The 20,715-nt window shown below is 44.5% G+C and overlaps 1 protein-coding gene across 1 annotated transcript; it reads right to left on the bottom strand.

The window, feature by feature from the left end:
- Positions 1-264: 264 nt before the first annotated feature.
- Positions 265-20,504, bottom strand: LOC308153740 (uncharacterized protein; the record flags this gene model as incomplete). Its single annotated transcript, XM_080526933.1, has 18 exons — positions 265-404; positions 1,493-1,687; positions 3,073-3,159; positions 3,592-3,697; positions 4,126-4,235; positions 7,369-7,561; positions 7,945-8,084; positions 10,545-10,673; positions 10,910-11,041; positions 14,099-14,245; positions 14,663-14,765; positions 15,653-15,816; positions 16,196-16,316; positions 16,771-16,945; positions 17,466-17,672; positions 18,268-18,410; positions 18,727-18,832; positions 20,446-20,504. 18 exons carry the CDS (start codon positions 20,502-20,504, stop codon positions 265-267), a joined length of 2,457 nt encoding a protein of 818 aa, XP_080383059.1.
- Positions 20,505-20,715: the final 211 nt, after the last annotated feature.

Genomic DNA, 20,715 nt, shown 5'->3' with positions numbered 1-20,715 from the left:
TTAAACACTTCATGTATCCACGAGTCTCCTCAAACAACGGCACCGACATCTCTGCGGTCCGTCCCCCTTTACCTCCAACCCCCTTGGCTTTCTAGTCTGGACCTCAAGTCTCTCATGGTGGTGAAATACCACCTTGGTCCACAGGGGGGCAGTAGTGTTGTACTGAAACACTTATTGACATGAATGGAAACTTCCTCGTGATCCATGCCGGGGACGATGGCCTCCTCCATCTGGACGGTGTGTAAGTGCTCTCAGACGGGGGGGTCATTGGGGCAGTCTCCTGCGTGGGGAGGGGGGGCGGCGGACAGGGGGGAGGTCGTAGTGTCCGGGGATGTGGCTGTTGACGGGGAGGTCGTAGTGGTTCTGGGGCTCCTGTTCCGGGACGTTGCCAAGGGAACTGCGTTCTGAGAGACCAGGAAGAGAGATGTTAAAGACAAAGAGTTTTATTTTATGCGATGATACATCTGGGCAAACCTAAAGTTCATCGACATGCTGTGGAAGTTCACTATACTAGGAGTCTCATAAGACCATGTTCTATTTTATCTTTTATTTTGAGATTAAATTCTTAATGGAATGATATTACTAAATTGCTGATCATACCGCATTTATAATGCACACTTATGTGTAATAACTAAATAAGTATAACTCCAACCTAAGTAATTCAATTCAATTTCTCCTAGCCTGTTATTAGGATATGGCCGAGACGAAACCATTCTCCACCCCTCATATTGACTTTCCAAACCATCCTGGTTTCCTCTCCTCAGATGACCTCCCCTCCCTTCCATGAAAACACTACTGTCCATTAAGCCTCACGGAAACTCATCCCCCCATCAGTCAATCTAACCCACAAACCCTTGACCCTCTCCAGATTCATTTGCATACGATTCCAGCCAGCCGGCCCAATAATGACTTGAGAGTATGCATCGATGGCCTATGTTCCCTAGGGAATTTAAAGGCCTAAGTGTTATGCAAATCGAACCCAAACGTTTTTACATATTATGAATGTTATTTTCTCAGCAATGTGTCTGTTCTTCGCCTACTTTTACATTTACATTTTTGGCATTCAGCAGACGCCTTTATCCAAAGCTACTTACAACAAATACATTTGTCTAAGTAAGTGAATCAGTCATCCTAAGAAAAGTAATCTATGTTAGGGCCAGGGGCCATTGGCAGCCACAATGCTAGAAGAAGGAAGAATTAATATATATATATATATATATATATATATATATATATATATATATATATATATATATATATATATATACTGTATATAGGGGTAGTGATGGCCAAGTGGATATTGAGTTGGACTCAGAAAGTCATGTGTTCGAATCCCACCTGGGAACACCACCACTAGTGTGCCCTTGAGTTAGACAATTAGCCCTAAATGACGCCAGGGAGACTGTCCCTGTAATCTCTAATTGTAAATTGGTTTGGATAAAAGTGTCTGCTAAATGGTTAAAAATGTAAATATATATATATATATTTTCACCTCTGCGTAAAGTTGCAGTGTTGAAGGGTGGAGGGGTGTTCTCTGTGTAGGACCTCTCGCGGGGCAAGGCTGACTTCATCTCCATGTAGCTGCACTCAGGAGGGCAGAAGGGCAGGCCGGGCAGGTCTTTGATGGTGGCGTAGGGGTTCTCACTGTTCAGGGAGCTGCTGCTCACCGCCACCGTGTCCTTCAGCTCTGTGGCCAGCAGGGGGCGGTGTAGAGAGAGGTTAGAGAGCAGCAGGATGATATCTGCCTTAATCAGCCACGAGGGGTCATTTGACCCCTGTGAGTACTTTTTTAAAAAATATCTTTGCACTCAATCAAATTTCAGGACCCCCCTTTCATGACTTTTCCTAGATACGGTATGTGCGTTCTACCACCCAGTATCCTTACATTTTCAAAATCACATCAGGATAAGCTAGTATAAAGCTATTTTGCAGTTTTTCTGTGTAGGATACAGGCAAATTTACAAGCGGCCAACTAGTGGTCGTTGTGTGTAAGTAGCAGCGTGAGCATTGTAAAGAGGGGGTTTGTCATCATTTGACCCCGAGGCGGCTCTTTTAGTAGGTAAAAAAAAAAGGCATGGCTGTTCTAGTGTTAAGTTATGATCACAGAGATATATGCCATGGGTAAGTGGGGTATTCATTTCATCACCTAGACAATCCATCACTTTCTGGCTAGAGAAACACTCGAGACACTTCCCTCGTTATTGAACACATGGCACTACCACTACCGCTTCAAGTCAAAACTTGATGGATGGTATACTCAGTACTCAAGTTGTAAAAGAAAATGAGGGGGGATGGTGGATTTTATCATATGGGGACAATTTTAGCATCCCCACACCGTCAGTGACTTCAGTGTCAGTGACTTGGTAGAGATGTCATTGCATGTGTGCGTTCCCCCCTCGCCCACAGTATTTTACTCAATATGCCCAAAACTAAATGTTGAAATAACAGTAATACCACATTCATTGATAAAATGACATAAGGGATGGCAGTTTTAGAAGGGGGATGATTTTGACTGTTTTTATTTCAGGGGGGATGCCATCCCCCCTCAACTCGACCCCATGCCATCCCCCCTCAACTCGAGTGCTGGGTATACTGTAGGTGATGAGATGTATACTACAAAGGTACTGGCTATCTGCATTTGTAGATGAGGGGAGCCCTGTAGTCTGCCAGAGTGGGACTTCCTAGGAGCTGGGAAGGCATCACTAATTGGACCAATGCATGTTCTTCTACACTGATACGAGATCTTATATTATAGAGGGGGGTCAGTGATGTCACATGCTGGAAGCTGAGTAAGGTCATGGGTCAAAGGTTCAGACATGATTGGTTTTCGCTACGGGTTAATAATTGAATATTCCACACAAGAAAAGCAAGAGGTGAGGAGTGATTGATGGTAATAATACCGGCAATTAAGAAGAAGTTATTTCAGGATATTTTCATGTCATAAAGAAAGCTTTAGAAGTAAAGTATGTGAAGTAAGTGAAGAAGTAACACTTTATTTTCACCTACTTTATTAATAAAGAGACAAGGGGCAAAGTGAAAAGGGAAAAGGAGGAGAATGACAACAAGGAGTACCTTTGTTGTAATATTTCCCAAGGCTGGCACTGTAGCGATAGCTGCGGCGCTCCATTCCAAAGGCTCCTGTAAACATTAAACACAAGGCTGGCACTGTAGCTATAGCTGCGGTCCATTCCAAAGGCTCCTGTAAACATTAAACACAAGGCTGGCACTGTAGCTATAGCTGCGGTCCATTCCAAAGGCTCCTGTAAACATTAAACACAAGGCTGGCACTGTAGCTATAGCTGCGGTCCATTCCAAAGGCTCCTGTAAACATTAAACACAAGGCTGGCACTGTAGCTATAGCTGCGGTCCATTCCAAAGGCTCCTGGAAACATTAAACACAAGGCTGGCACTGTAGCTATAGCTGCGGTCCATTCCAAAGGCTCCTGTAAACATTAAACACAAGGCTGGCACTGTAGCTATAGCTGCGGTCCATTCCAAAGGCTCCTGGAAACATTCAATACTCAATTGGCATCGTTTCTTTTTATTGACAACAAACTCATGAAAAATAAATAGCCTGTCTTGAAGACCTACGTAAATCCCAGTCAGCAGGGAGAGTGGCGTTGCTCTCTGCCCCGAACGGGCCCCGCCTCTCCCTCTCCATGTTCTTCACGTTGCAGAATAGCTGATTATTGGTGTTCTGTTATGAATTAAGAATTTAAAAAACACACACACACCCACGTCAGCATTCAAACTCAATGTCTTTGAGATCAACAAAGTGTCAAGTGAATGTATGTATGTATGTATGTATGTATGTATGTATGTATGTATGTATGTATGTATGTATGTATAATGTATGTATGTATGTATGTATGTATGTATGTATATGTCTGGTATTTGAGGTATGGGGGATATATTTAAGTTTGTTCTTTGTTGGCCCTGTTTGGACCTGTGATATATTGTGGAAAATACACAATAAAAAACAAAAAAACCTTGATAAAAAAAGTGTCAAGTGAATAGGGAGAGATGTTGTAGTGTGTTGATGGAAGGGTGAGGCGGTAATGACGCGAGGCGGTAATGACGCGAGGTGGTAATGACTTGAGGCAGATTTAACGTGTTGACACTTGCCTTGATGGCACGGTCATGGTTGTTGGGGACATGTGGCAGGGGAGGTCTGGTCTGGGTCAGGGTGTGGTAGCTGGGGTTGGAGTAGTAGTGGTGATGACTGTGAGGAACCACTGAAAAGCAACAAGCGATGATTTCATTAACTGTAAAAGAATGCGAGTACATTTTTATTTACATTTTAGACATTCCTATCTACAAAAATGGAAACAAGCACAGTTTTTCCAACTATAGACCAATTTCTCTCCTTCCTCAGTTTTCAAAAATATTAGAAAAACTTTTTGTAGTAAGACTGGACGATTTTATAGAAAAACAAAACCTACTGAGTGACCATCAATTTGGATTTAGAGCAAATCGATCCACTACAATGGCAGTGATGGAATTGATTGAAAAAATATCCACAAAAATTGAAAGTAAAGATTATACTGTAGGGATATTCATAGATCTAAAGAAGGCATTTGATACTATTGATCATAGATTATTAATAAGAAAACTTGATAGATATGGCATTAGAGGGATAGCAAATTTATGGATTAGAAACTATCTTGATAATAGGCACCAGTATGTACAAATAAACAATGATACATCTGAACTGCTAAGGGTCACATGTGGGGTCCCACAAGGTTCAGTGCTGGGTCCAAAGCTGTTTATTTTGTACATCAATGATATTTGCAATGTGTCCAGGTTGTTACATTTTGTTTTGTTTGCAGACGATACAAATTTATTTTGTTCTGGCAAAGATTTGGAGCAGCTTCTGGATACAGTGGAAACGGAACTAAAAACTATAAAACGATGGTTTGACACAAACAAGTTGTCATTGAACTTAGAAAAAACTAAACTTATGATATTTGGAAATCGAAAAATTAATAGTCAAGTACAAATCAAGATAGATAATGTTGAAATTGAAAGAGTTTATGAAAACACATTTTTGGGAGTTGTTATAGACCACAAACTATGTTGGAAAACACACACGGGGCCGGTTTCAGAGACAAGGCTTAAGCCTAGTCCTGGACTAAATCACACTTTCAATGTAAAATCTCCATTGAAGATGTTTTTTAGTCCAGGATTAGGCTTAAGCCTTGTCTGTGAAACCGGCCCATAAACTACTTAAAAGACTAAAATATCAAAGTCTATTGCAATACTGCATAAAACAAAAGACATACTTAATCCAAATTCATTACACATATTGTACCGTTCTCTAATAGTTCCATACATAACTTACTGTGTGGAAGTGTGGGGAAACACATACAAAACAATCACAAATCCAATTTATTTACTACAGAAAAGAGCTATACGAATTATAAACAGAGCTGCCTATCAAGAACCAACTAACAAATTATTTATAAACACCTATGATCTCAAATTTAAAGAATTAGTGGACTTCAAAATGGCACAAGTAATGTATAAAGTAAAAAATAAGATGCTTCCAGACTGTATCCAGAGACTATTTCAAGTTAGACAGAGTAATTACGAACTCAGAGGAATATGTATGTTTATGAAAACAAAGATTAGAACAAATGCAAAACAAAGATGTATAACAGTTAAGGGAGTTAATTTATGGAATACTTTTGAAAAGGAAATGAAAATGTGTAGTACACTAAAAGGATTTAAAAAATTATTTAAAAATAAGATGATTAACAAGTATAAAACAGAGGTTTAAATAAAGTTTTTGTTTGGTATTTTTTGAACTTTTTGTTGACATGCGTAAGTGAAATTTTGAAAAGTTTCAATGTTTTGATTATGCATTCATGGGGGGACATGCATACATGTAACAAGGCTGCGCAATAAGCCACGGCTTCAGCCCACACCTTTTTGGTCCTGGTGTTATGAATTGTGACTGTGTACATTTTTTTTATATCTGTATTGTGAATTGTATAGGGGACCAAAATAAACATTCTCAAACTCAAACAAAACATTTAGCGGACGCCTTTATCCAAAGCGACTTACAATGAGTACTTTGTCTAAGTAAGTGAATCATCTATCCATCAGTCATCATAAGAAAAACAAATCTATGCTAGGACCAGGGACCATTGGCAGGCACAATGCTAGAAAATGGAAGAATTACCTTTTTTATGTTATTGTTTACAGTAGAGAAACTGTACAGGGGGGGGGGTTGTGGGGATGAAGAGGTACAAGTACTTCTAGAGATACAAATACTGTATCCTCAGCTCAAAAACTAGGCCTATATAACCAAAATCTAATATATGAACTAAAACTGCAACAAAAGAGACTGCATTTGGCAGTTAAAACGGACTGCACTCACATATCTGTAAACATTTACAGATGCATTGGGGTTTCTTTCTACTCAGATGCTTTACTTCTGGTTAGATGCTGCATTTCATTGTCTGGTTGCACTTTACATTACTCTGCAATGACAATAAAGTTGAATCTAATCTAATCAAACTGGAGGACTTTTGAAAAACAAAGAAGAAGAAGAAGAAGAAGAAGAAGAAGGATCAATGCTAAAGATTAGATTACGTTAGATTCAACTTTACTGTCATTGCAGAGTACAAGTACCAGACAACGAAATGCAGTTTAGCATCTAACCAGGGGGGTATTTCATCAACGTCGCTAAAGGAAATCCAGGCTTATTCTGATAAATCTTGCGAGACTTCTAAAATATAAGCCTGGATTTTCCTTAGCGACGTTGATGGAATACCCCCCAGAAGTGCAAACAGTGATCTAGCTAAAACAGAGGAGCCGTAAAAGACTCCCCATACCCAGCACTCGAGTTTAAATAAAATAAAAACGGTCAAAATCATCCCTCTTCTAAAACTGCCATCCCCCCTTCCCATCCCTTATGTCATTTTATCAATGAACGTGGTATTACTGCTATTTAAACATTTAGTTTTGCGCATATTGAGTAAAATACTATGGGCGAGGGGGGGGGCACACACACATGCAATGACATTTTTACCAAGTCACTGACACTGAAGTCACTGACGCTGTGGGGATGCTAAAATCGTCCCCATATGATAAAATCCACCATCCCCCCTGATTTTCTTTTACAACTTGAGTACTGCGTACAACAAGAATGTTAAACTGCCAAGACCAAAGTGAAACCAGTTAACAACAAGGTAGGCATAGTCACATTCCCTACAACTGTGCCTTGCAAGAGAGACCTAAAAGCCAAGCTGCACCACGCCAAATGAAATGGAAATTCTACAACGATCAACGTTTATTGACACTTGCTTTAACTGCATCGCACTCAACCAACGCATTCACCCCTGCCAAACAGTGGTATAGTACCTGGTACGGCGTATTGGGAGTTGACGGTGCGCGAGGCGGAGAAGGAGACGGTGGGCGTGTTGCTCTGCTTCTCCTTCTGCCTGCGGCGGTACAGCAGCAGGAGGGCCAGCAGCACCACCACCAGGATCACCAGCACGATCCCCCACGAGTCCCTCTCGCCTGGGGACAGAGGCACCATCACGCTCACAAAGCGCTCCGTGGAGGGAGGACGGCGTCCGGGAGTCATCGCCGCAACGAAGCAGTGGAACACCCAATTTACAGATGAGATGACTGTCCCGGGGGGGTATTCCATCAACGTCACTAAAGGACAATCCAGGCTTATTTTGATAAGTCTCAGGAGAGTTATCCAAAATAATCCTGGGCTTTCCTTTGACGAACACCGCCCCTGGTCGTGAGATGGGATCTTATTTTGATTGATGTACAGTAAAACGATCCTATGTCGTCTTTGCGTTGACATGGTAGTAGTAAAAAAACAGGTAATACACTTGATTTTAGCAATTTAAATGGGTGTTAGCTACTGGTATAGGGTATGGTTTATCGTTGTTGGGTTGTAAATGTGTGGTTATAGGACCCCACTGAAGCGCACGTACCTTGTTTGCAGTCAACACCACGTCCAGATTCACACACACACTCCCCGGTCTGAGGGTCACAGTAGAAGTTAGGTGGGCAAGAGCACGCTAGGGCGCAGTTTGGGCCAAACATCCCAGCGCGGCATTCTGCAGACACACAACGCAAGCAGAGAGTGAGATGAGAGCAGTTATAAACCATACACGTCTCGTTGTGAGCTTGAACACATAATCAGGGTTTCCTAACCCAGTAAACAACGAGTCCAAAAGAGGTCCTCAGGGAAGCCGGAATGTGGGTTCAGATGACGTCTTTCTAGGACGTCCAGGTGACTTCTTTAGACGATTCCGTAGTCCATAAGATGTCCTAAAGACGTCATCTGGACGTCCTAGAAAGACGTCATCTGAACTCACGTTCCCCTGCACAATTTGCCTTTTGTTTTTATTTTGTCTTTCATTTGTCATAGTGTGTGTGTGTGTGTGTGGGTGTGCAAATCCTAAATAAATAAATAAATGATCTGTAGCCTGTTATTGTTGTACCAAATGCCATAAAGTAGTTTACCTCATGTTACCTCATTAGAAAAATAAAAGTTATGTGAATTTGAAATACACTAATCGTAATTAATACCACGTTATCTATCTATATCTACATCAGGGGAGGCTGGTGGAGGTAGAAATCGGAGGACGGGCTCATTATAATGCATGGAACGGAATGAGGAACAGTATCAAACACATTTCAATGAGCCTGTCCTCTGATTCCTACCTCCACCAGCCTCCCCTGATCGACATCACTATTCAACTATACTGTATCTTCAGTATGTATTACTGTATACAGTGGAGCCCCTAGACTTTTGGGGGCCCTAAGCAAACAACATTATGGAGGCCCCTGGTAAGGGTCTTAGGCGGGTGACGATGTGGACAATTTTAAATGTATTTATTTCCCTGACGCTAAAATATAATACGGTTTTACGAAGTTCGTGCATATGCGCGCGCTCGTGTGTGTGTAAGTAAAAAAACAGTCTGAAAGACTAGCGTCTCTTTTACAAAGGAGCCCTGGCCAAGACAGCCACAATACAACAATTACATTTGACATAATAAAAGCACATAAAAACATGCAAAGCACATTACATAAAAACAGTAAAAACAGTAGAAACAGTAAAAACAGTACATGACCACAGGTACAGTAGCACATCTAGTACACATTGCGACATACTGGACCACAAGTAGCATACAAATTACATGCAACATGGAGCATGTAAATGATATTTATATAACGTACTTTTCATCTCAGCGGATTGTTTGGCGCGTCATACAATTACCAGCCAGACCCTGGTTGCGTCTCTCAGCGACTTTTTACTTTTGGCTCTATCTATCTATCTCGCTACAGGTGTCATATAACCCTAACCCATATCCTGTCATATAAAAGTAGCTTATTGAATCTCCAGGTAATGTATTTCTGACATCCATCACTTTTGCTGTCGTTAAGATACTTTATTTTTCTGTTTTGGTAGTCTGTCCAATGTGACAATTGCCCTCCTCCACCGGCCCTAGTTTTGGATCTAGCTTGCTGTTCATTATTTTCATGATAAAACGTCATAACATCTTCATATACACCATACAGTAGACACTGAACAGTAGACATAAGACATGTTCATAAATGTTTATCTTATATGTGTATATGTTTGTGAATATGTGAATATGTTTTCTGTTTTTTTGCACCTTCGGAAGAGCCACTACAATTTCATTGTATAGGCAACTGTACAACGACAATAAAGTATATTCTATTCTATTCTATACAGGATAAATACTGATTAACAGTAGGCTACTTTGGCAAATGCCCATTGAACAGATTTATGTATTATCCTATCTTAAGAAAACTAATGTAACACTCCCATCTGGAAGAAAAAAAATTAGGATTTTTTTTTTTTTTTTTTTTAATAAAAAATTGGAGGCCCTTTTTGTTTGGTGGCCCCAAGCAATTGCCTTGGTTGCCTCTATGGACGGGGCGCCTCTGACTGTATATATATATATATATATATATATATATATATATATATATATATATAAGTTAATATGCCATTTAGATGAAGATTTTATCTAAAGTGACTTATATTTCAGTGAGTGCATACATTTTTCAGTATATGGTCCCAGCAGGAATTGAACCCACAATCTAAGCGTTGTTATAGAACAGTTAGTTCCGACCAAGTAATTTGATTGGACAAAATGCATTCCATGAGTGCTGATATACAGTATAACAGCACTGGGACTTTTAACTATATGTATCACTCCGCCGCACAGGTGTTCTATTAAATGACCGTTAATACAAAGTAGCTAGCCTGCGGATGTTTGTGTTCAGGTTACTAGGCAACAGCCCAGTTGAAGTTCAGTTGCGGAACTATTTTTTGTTGGCGGAGCCAAAATAAAATGATTAAATAAACGAACAAATCATAATCTGTTGTCGCTTATTACTGTTAACTAATAAATGGCTCTGTAGAACTGTTGTATAAAAGCAATATCACACGAGAGGGAGTGCTGTTATACGAAGACCAGCGTGCTGATGAAGACCAGCGTGCTGATGAAGGGCAGTGTGCTGATGAAGGGCAGCAGACTCACGTAAGGAGCAGTCAGGGCCGGTCCATCCAGGGGGACAGTGGCAGGAGCCGTCCTGATGGTGGCACGTTGAGTTGTGCGCGCACCGACACACCGCGGAACACTGGTTACCATAGTGACCCACCGGGCATACTAGCAACCACACAAACAAAACAGTCAACATTGAAAATAAGACGAAAATACAAACTCACTATTGTATTTCTTACTCAAACATTTTGACTTTCAGTTTTTTTTTCCCTTTTTCTTTTCAATACATGGAACATATAATAAGGAATCATATTATAGGTTATGAAATAACTAATAATATACTTAAATATCAGTTCCTGTGTAGACGGTGAGACATGAGTGTGGTCTCAGGCGGTGCAGACCTTGTTCACAGAGGGCTCCAGTGTACCCAGAGGTACACACACACTGGCCTGTGACATGGTGGCAGGAGGAGGAGTGGGCGCAGGAGGGGCATGTCACACTGCAATGGTCCCCGTACACACCCGCACTGCAGACTGAGAGAGGGAGAGGCAGAGAGGGAGACGGACAGAGAGAGAGAGGGACAGAGAGGGAGAGAGAGGGGGAGAGGGACAGGGACAGAGAGGGAGAGAGAGGTAGAGAGACAGGGACAGATAGGGAGAAGGAGAGAGAGGGATAAAGGGAGAAGGAGATAGGGAGAGAGGGACAGAGAGGGAGAGAGAGGGACAGAGAGGGACAGGGACAGAGAGGGAGAAGGAGAGAGAGGGATAAAGGGAGAAGGAGAGAGGGAGAGAGAGGGACAGAGAGGGACAGGGACAGAGAGGGAGAAGGAGAGAGAGGGATAAAGGGAGAAGGAGAGAGGGAGAGAGAGGGACAGAGAGGGAGAGAGAGGGACAGGGACAGAGAGGGAGACGGACAGAGAGAGAGAGGGACAGAGAGGGAGAGAGAGGGGGAGAGGGACAGGGACAGAGAGGGAGAGAGAGGTAGAGAGACAGGGACAGAGAGGGAGAAGGAGAGAGAGGGACAGAGAGGGAGAGAGGGACAGAGAGGGAGAGAGGGACAGAGAGGGACAGAGAGGGACAGGGACAGAGAGGGAGAAGGAGAGAGAGGGATAAAGGGAGAAGGAGAGAGGGAGAGAGGGAGAGAGAGGGACAGAGAGGGACAGGGACAGAGAGGGAGAAGGAGAGAGAGGGATAAAGGGAGAAGGAGAGAGGGAGAGAGGGAGAGAGAGGGACAGAGAGGGACAGAGAGGGACAGGGACAGAGAGGGAGAAGGAGAGAGAGGGATAAAGGGAGAAGGAGAGAAGGAGAGAGGGAGAGAGGGACAGAGAGGGACAGAGAGGGACAGAGACAGAGAAGGAATGGTGATTCAATCACAGAAAACCTAAAGCTTAGCATACCAAACACCCTTAGAACCAGTTCTGTGCCCCTTCAAAAGAATTGAGATAATAATAATAATAATAATAATAATGCATTTTATTTATAAAAGCACTTTACATATAAAATCTCAGAGTGCTTACAACACAGTAGATAAAGCAATAAAAACATTCAATTAAAAGGCTAAAATAAAGGCTCTATTAAAAAGGTGGGTTTTAAGGCCCCGTTTAAAAGCATCCACAGACTGTGGTGCCCTTAGGTGGTCAGGGAGAGCATTCCACAGCCTGGGAGCAGCCGAGCAGAAGGCCCGATCTCCCATCGTGCGGAGCTTGGTCCTGGGGGTCTTGAGGAGGTTGGTGGCAGTAGAACGGAGGGTGCGTGAGGAGGTCTGAGGGGTATGGAGGAGTTCCTTGAGGTAGGGGGGGGCAGTTCCATGGATGCACTGGTGGGTGAGGAGGGAGACCTTGAATTCAATTCTGAGGGAGACGGGGAGCCAGTGAAGTGATTTGAGGATGGGGGTGATGTGATCATATTTGCGCACCCTCATCAGGATCCTAGCAGCGCTGTTCTGGATGTATTGAAGTTTCTGGAGGCAGCTGCTAGGAATCCCGATGAGGAGTGCGTTGCAGTAGTCCAGTCTGGAGGAGACAAAGGCGTGGATGAGCTTCTCTGCATCTGCCAGAGTGAGTGCAGGACGGAGTTTGGCAATGTTCCTTAAGTGAAAAAAAGCTGTTTTGGAAATATGTTTAATGTGGGTCTCGTAGGTGAGGTGAGGGTCCATTTTGACACCCAGGTTGGTAACAGATGAGGAGAGGGGAATGTTCTGGCCAGAGAAGGTGATGCTGGTGATGGTGGATGACCGGACCTGGTGTGGTGTGCCGACTAGGATGGCTTCGGTCTTGGAGCTGTTTAGTTGTAGGAAGTTGAGCTTCATCCACGCCTCTATCTCCTCCAGGCAGGTGGTTAGTGTGGATAGTGGCAGGGGTGCAGAGGAGGTGGGGTTGACTCTGAGGTAGAGCTGTGTGTCATCCGCATAGCAATGAAATGACATTCCATGCCTGCGGATGACACAGCCAAGGGGGAGCATGTATAGTGTGAACAGGGTGGGGCCCAGCACCGAGCCTTGGGGGACACCGCAGGTGACGTTGTGGGTGTGGGATTTCGCCTTTCCCAGGGTGACGTGCTCAGTTCTGCCAGTGAGGTATGAGGTGAACCAGTTGTGGACAGTGTCAGAGAGGCCAATGGTGGAGTGCAGACGGTGAAGGAGGATGTTGTGGTCCACGGTGTCGAAAGCTGCTGTTAAATCCAGGAGAATGAGGAGGGATGGGGAGCCAGTATCTGCTGTCATCAGGAGGTCGTTGGTGACCCTGACCAGAGCCGTTTCCGTGCTGTGGCCAGGGCGGAAGCCGGACTGAAAGAACTCAAGGAGGTGGTTTTGATTGAGGTGATCCTTAAGTTGAGCAGCAACTACTCTCTCTAGTACCTTGGATAAAAAAGGAAGGTTGGAGATGGGCCTGTGGTTGGCGAGGACTTCTGGGTCTAAGGTGGGTTTCTTGAGAAGTGGTCTGATGACAGCAGTTTTCAGCGCAGATGGGACATGGCCGGTCTGGAGGGAGTGGTTGATGATCTTGGTGATGAGAGGACTTATTGCGGAGAGATTGGACTTCACCAGGGCTGTGGGGAAGGGGTCCAGGGCGCAGGTGGAAGGCTTCATCGTCCTAATGATGTCCTCAACCTCTCGCTGTGTGATGGCCGAAAAACAGGAGAGAGGTTGGGCAATCCCAGGCTGAGATCATGCATTTGTAGCACATTCTCTACTCATTTCAACATAGAGGTCTTCTAGAATGCATTGCCATGCAGGTAGGGTTGCCAACCTTCTCACTAACAAATATGGGACAAAAAAAATGGCGTGCCACTGCTCGGGACGGGGGGGGGGGGGTCTGCAGGAATTGGCGCATGAGGGGGGGCCTGTGATTGGATGAATATATGGGACAAGGCAGGTCCCGTATATTCATCCAGCCCAAAATACGGGACATCCCGGCTAATACAGGGGACAGTTGGCAACGCTACCTGCAGGTGATACTGGATAACAATCAGTAAATCTACATCTTGCTACAATTTTTCACCATATTTCACCAGCATATTTCACCAGCATATTTCACCAGCATATTTCACCATATTCCACCCGTGTGATTGACAGTTGTTCATGGTGCTTACTGTGTTGACAGAGGGGTCCCCAGTAGCCTGGGCGACACATGCAGGCTCCGCTGTGTGGCAGACAGGTGGCGCTGTTCTGGCAAGAGCAGCTCAGGTTACAGTGGCGTCCCCAGGTACCCTCTGGGCACGGCTGGGCACAGCGGGCACCTAGGATTGGATAAAGATCAAAATAGTCATCCAATCAAATATCCCACGTGTGAAACGCTAGTACACATCAAGTTGCTTCTATTGTCCTCTTTATCACAATAGAGAGAGAGAAAAAAACGAAAAAAGGAAGAGGGAGAGAGAGAGAGAGAAAGTGAGAAAGAGAGAGAAAGAGAGAGTTGCTTCTATTGTTCTCTTAAACACTGTAATATAGAGAGAGAGAAAATGAAAAAGGAAGATAGAGAGAGAGAGAGAGAGAGAAAAAGAGAGAGAGAGAGAGAGAGAGAGAGAGACATACAGACGGATTGACAGACAGAGAGGATGGGTGTTTTCTAAACCTGTGGCACACATCGGGGGCTGACTAATCCCTGGGTCCTGTCCCAAGCTGGCATGGGCACAACGGAGGATGTCGGTACTTACCAGTCCAGCCTGGCAGACACTGACACTGCCCGCTGGCGCCCTGGCAACCGTCGGCATGGAGACAGTCACACCTCTTCAGACAGCCCGGTCCGAAAGTGCCCATCTGTAGACACAAACACGCGCCAACAGGGGAGAGCATCGTCAAGGGAATCCCTGATACCCGTTCAGCCAACACACACACACACACACACACACACACCGCCAGAGCCAAGCTAACGTTTCTTTGGCACGTCGCGCTGTCAACGGATGGTTGGCAGGATTTAGCCTCGTTAGAGATGAGGGGAGTACACACATCCAAAATGAAATGTAGGCTTAAGCATACCTCAGGGTGAGGTTAGTAATCCACTCTGTACTAACGGTATGTTGGCATGCTACACTACATACATACTACATGATATATGTACATGTAGCTGGCATGTTTTCCTCATAAAAAAAAAATGGGAAGACAAGAGTGCAATCATGAGGTAATTGGTAATGGAATAATTGGTCATTAGTAACCGGTAATGTAGATTGATAGTTTAATAGAGGATTTTGTTACTTAGATAAAAGTTGTGAGTCGTTTGGTTTGGGTGAGTGCTAAATGCCAAAAATGTAAATGTGAATGTAGACGCGTGCTGCCTTGACGTTGCTTGTCAAGCGTTACACATCAGTGTTTCCTACAGTGTTGCACTGGCATATCAGCCCAATAGAGCTCTCAGGTCTTCTGACGCTGGTTTTCTCTGTGTACCACATGTACAAAAGAAGAGATTTGGTGAGGCTGCATTCTCATTTTATGCACCCAAATTGTGGAATGCACTGCCAGTTTACATTAGGGATGCAACCTCAGCACATATGTTCAAGTCAAGACTAAAAACCCATCTTTTTTAAAAAGATTAAAAATAAATAAAAATAAAAGTTTTATTATATAATGATTGGAGCACTTTGAGCTGCAAGTTTGCAGGAAAAGCGCTATACAAATAAAAAGTTATTATTATTATTGTTGGCACTAACCGGGCATGCCTGGTCACACAGAGACCCCTGCCAGCCTGCCGTGCAGGTGCAGGACCCGTCTGCTGGGTCACATGACGCCCCGTTGGCACACTGGCATGTGGCATTGCAGCCGGGGCCCCAGGTGGCCTCAGCGCAGGGGACCGAGCAGTCTCGCTCTCGCCAGCCTGCAGACGCACAGAGACGGACATTTTGTAAAGGAAAGCAATAAGTACAGGTCTGTCTGTCTGTCTGTCTGTCTGTACCAGCGGAGACACAAGAGCAACCATTTATACTAAGTAATACATTAACATGAGCAGTGCGTATTTATCTGTCTGTCTGTGTCTTTGTCTGTGTGCCCGTCTTTTTGTCTGTCTCTTTGTCTCTCTGTCTCTTTGTCTGTCTGTCTGTCTCTTTGTCTGTCTGTCTGTCTCTTTGTCTGTCTGTCTGTCTAGTTGTCTCTTTGTCTGTCCGTCTGTCCGTCTGTCTGTCCATCCGTCTCGTTGTCTGTCTGCCTGCCTGCCTGCCTGTCCGTCCGTCCGTCTGTGAGTCCCATCAGTGGCTTACCCTCTTTGCAGAAGCAGACCCCATCGATAGGTGAACAGTCTATGGAGTTAAAGCAGGAGCACTCCAGGGAGCAGTTCTTCCCGTAGGCTCCGCTCTTACAGGGCTTCTCACAGTGATCCCCCTACACAGCAGACATAAGATGGTTATAACACCCTACACAGCAGACATAAGATGGTTATAACACCCTACACAGCAGACATAAGCTGGTTATAAACACAGCAGACATAGAAGGATATAAGCTATGGGAGGCTGCTGGAGGTACAAACCGGAGGACAGGGTCACTGTAATGTAATGGAATATTTGATACCACTCCTTATTCCATTCTATGCATTACAATGAGCCTGTCCTCCGATATCTACCTCTACAAGTCTCCACTGACATACACAGATAAACTATTCAGGCAAAACTCAATATTGCATCCTGATTATAATATTCATAGATTCGCTTGACCATAAAAAAAAGAAACTGGGAAAGTGTTCATCAATGCTGCACACACACAAACACACACACACACACACACACACACACACACACACAGACACCTGGTCTCAGTGGTGCCAGTCCTAGTCACTCACCGTATACCCGGGGGTACAGAGGCAGCGCCCGCTAGCGCTGTCACACACCCCTCCGTTCACACAGAGGCAGGGCTCCAGGCACCCGTGGCCGTAGTAACCGCGGGCGCAGGTCTCGTTGCAGTAGAGCCCCGCCCAGCCTGGCTGGCACGTGCACTCGCCTTTCATTGGATGACAGCTGGCCAATGGAGACAACCGTACACAAGGTCAGAAGAGGCAAGCATAGACCATGGAGACACAATGCTAGTAGGCTAAAAGAACATAAAGAAGTTCATATAAACATAAATAAATAACAGAGGTAAATTAATAGTTAATTAAGTGTGTGTGTGTGTGTGTGGGCATTTAGCAGACGCCTTTATCCAAAACGACTTAATAATTTTGTCTACATAAGTGAATCATCTATCCATCAGCCATCGCAATAAAAAGTAATCTACGTGTGTGTGTGTCTGTGTGTGTGTGTCTGCATGTGACTGTCTGGGTCTGTGTGTGTGTGTGTGTGTGTGTGTGTGTGTGTGTGTGTGTGTGTGTGTGTATGCGCCAGTCTGCATAACAATGAGCGAGCGTATCCGACCCTGACACACACCTGAGTGTGTGTGTGTGTGTGTGTGTGTGTGTGTTTTGTGACCCTGACACACACCTGAGTGTGTGTGTGTGTGTGTGTGTGTGTGTGTGTGTGTGTGTGTGACCCTGACACACACCTGAATGTGTGTGCGTCCTGGCAGAGGCAGGTGCGTTCACAGTGCAGTCCGTAGGTGCCGTGGGGACACATCCTCTCCCTGCAGTGGGGTCCGCTGAAGCCCGGCTCACACAGGCAGCCGCCGTCTATGTTGTAGCAGCGTGCCCCGTTGGCACAGTCACACACACCCTTACAGTCCCGCCCGTAACTACCCACGGAACACTCCTCACTGCACCTATGGGAAGGACACACACATATTAAATTAGATTAGATTAGTCATTGCAGAGTACAAGTACCAGACAACGAAATGCAGTTTAGCATCTAACCAGTGTTAGTGCAACTTGTGATATAAAACAAGACAATGATAGTGATATGTACAGTATGTATCTATAGTGGTATATATGTAGTATATATGTTATGGTACATGTGGGAATATGGTACATGTGGGAAAACTAGGGTTAGGTGCTAGGGTGCTAGGGTAAGGTTAGGGTTAGGGTTAAGGTTAGGGTTAGGGTTAGGGTTAGGGTTAAGGTTAGGGTTAGGCTTGCCAGCATGTACCAAGTCCCCCTAGCACCTAACCCTAACCCTAGTTTTCCCACATGTACCGTATTCCCACATGTACCGTAACATACATACTGTATTTTGGGAATACTCCACATATTCTGTAGTTGTTAGTAGTAGTATGTTCAGTGGAGGCTGTCGGAGGTAGAAATCAGACGACAGGCACATGGAATGGAATGAGGGATGGTATCAAACACATGCATGCACACACACACACACACACACACACACACACACACACACACGCACACACACACACACACACACACCTGGTTCCAGTAAAGCCTTCAGCACACTGACACTGGCCCGTCTCGGGGTCGCAGTGGCCCCTGTTGTGGCACACACACTCCTGGGCACAGTTAGGGCCGAACCTGCCCTCTGCACAACGCTCTGTACACACTGCACCCTGAGGGGGAGAGAGTGTGGGGGGGAGGTGGGGGGTGGGGGTTGTGAGGGAGTGGGGGGGAGTGAGAGATAGAGGTGAGGGTAGAATAATACAAACTGTACATAATGCTGTCTGTGATTACGACACACCCACACACACACCCACACACACACACACACGCACACACACGCACACACACACACACACACAGTCATAGTATGCAAAATCACATTAGAAACATGGAGCAGATACTGTGTGTGATGCTATGTGTGATGCTGTGTGTGTGATACTGTGTGTGATACTGCGTTTGATCGGTTTGGGGGTTCGTGAAACGTACCGACCACCCTGGGGGGCACACACAGACCCCCTTCCCCTGGCAGATTCCCCCGTTCTGGCACGGGCATCTGAGTTGGCAGCGGTTCCTAGGGCACGCCTTCTCACAGCTGAGGAACAGAGACAGGACACAACTTGAGCTCATGTTGTGTAGTGTAGACTGAGGTATTATGTAAGTTCTCATGGAATACCTCCTCAGTGGAGGCTGGTGGAGGTAGAAATCAGAGGACGGGACTCGTTGTAATGCATGGAACGGAATAAGGAAGGGTATCATGTTCCGTTCCATGCATTACAATGAGCCCGTCCTCCCATTTCTACCTCCACCAGCCTCCCCCATGTATCTACTGCATCTGGTAGCTCAAAACGGGATTGCTGTTATGATGTCATGTCACCAGAAGTCACTTTAGAGACTATCAGTTGAAACGTTTGGACAATATTGTCATCAACGAGCTCGCCAAGATTGACCTCATTTGGAACGAGGTACAGCTAATTCGCTAAGGGTCGGGAAAAAAACGAAGGCAGCTCGTTGTGGCCTGACCTGACTGGAGGTCCCAAAGCGGACAGAGAGCAGAAGTATGATACCGAAAAAACCACTGAAGACAGAAGAGCTTTATCACTGAGCTGGATTTGCCAAACAGGTTTCCTGGACATGCTTATACTCAAGTGCTGCGTTGTTTCTCGACATTGGCGGCTGCCTTCCATAAAGAGGTAGGCCTCAGTGTTTACAGAACAGAGCAGTGCTTAAAGAGATGTCCGTTTATTTCATTGTGTTTAAAGAACAGACATTCAGTTAGTGCTTAAAGAGATGTCAGTTGATTTCAGTGTGTTTAAAGGAGTCTGACAGACTTTCATGCTTAAAGAGCAGTCATTTGATTTTGCATTTGTTTATTTTGTTTTGCACACAATCATTTGTTCGTTCATCTTTATTTATGAATAAATGTCGTTTTGCTAATATAAGTTATCCATGTATCCCTTTTTCATCCATCCTGTGGGACGGGTCGTGACTCGCGAGCTCGGGGAGCACCAAGCAGCATCCCTAGGTGCTCCTCTGAGCACTGGCCCCAAAAAGTTATGTGCACCCCTGTTTATATACCTGTATTCTTATGATAATGACTGCTGGAGACAGATGTTTAATACATAAAGTTAGTGGACTAGTAAATGTAGTAGTCAACTGAGCTTGCGGTAGTTAGGTTTGCATATTTCAGTGTTGCTGAAATCTACACACACACACACACACACAGGGCCACCCACTGTCTCCCCATTACTCTGCCTCCCTCTCTCTCCCCCCCTCCACCTGGCTCAAGCTTGTGGTGCATGGATCTGACCCCCAGGTCACACACACACATACACCATATTAGGGGGATATCTTAAACTTCACCATGACCTAAACCTTGTGTGGAAAAAACAAGGTTATTGGTGCCACTGAACAACTTCACTTACTTTTTTAGCATTTAGCATTTATTTCAAGAGTTGAGTAGGCTGAAAAGTTACCGGAGCTTGTAGTGCTTATTTGATTCATTTCAAGGATTTGACCGTATTACTTCAAAACAGTCTATTGCCCAAAAGGTGCGTTCTGATGCGCGCTCTCCTCTTTGCACCCTATTATTCCGTTTTTAATTATAACAAACTATCACTAACTGCACCATCACAAGTTAAATAAAGGAGAATCGCGTCACCTCGAAGCTCCTAACAATCTCTATAACAAGACACCTAATTCACCTACGTTTTGTCAAAATTGGTACCATACCAATCAGAGTAGGCTAATTGTAATTTGTAGCCCATTACGCATTTGTATGGCAAGACGCATCAATCAGCTAAGTTTCATTAACATTTTATTTGTCCCATTTAGCTGAATACACTGTGTAGTGCCCTGCGAGGCAATAACTTATCTTTATTACATTCTATTAATGTTTTATTCATATTTTATCAGTTCTCTTTTACCCTTCTAATTCCTACTTAGTTCCATTATGTTACCAGTGAAGACAAGAGCAGG

The sequence above is a fragment of the Nansenia antarctica genome (genome assembly GCF_963989245.1).
Source record: "Nansenia antarctica genome assembly, chromosome: 1".
NCBI lineage: Eukaryota > Metazoa > Chordata > Actinopteri > Argentiniformes > Microstomatidae > Nansenia > Nansenia antarctica.
The sequence above is the reverse complement of the archived record's forward strand: the minus strand, read 5'-3'. Positions and strand labels throughout refer to the sequence as shown.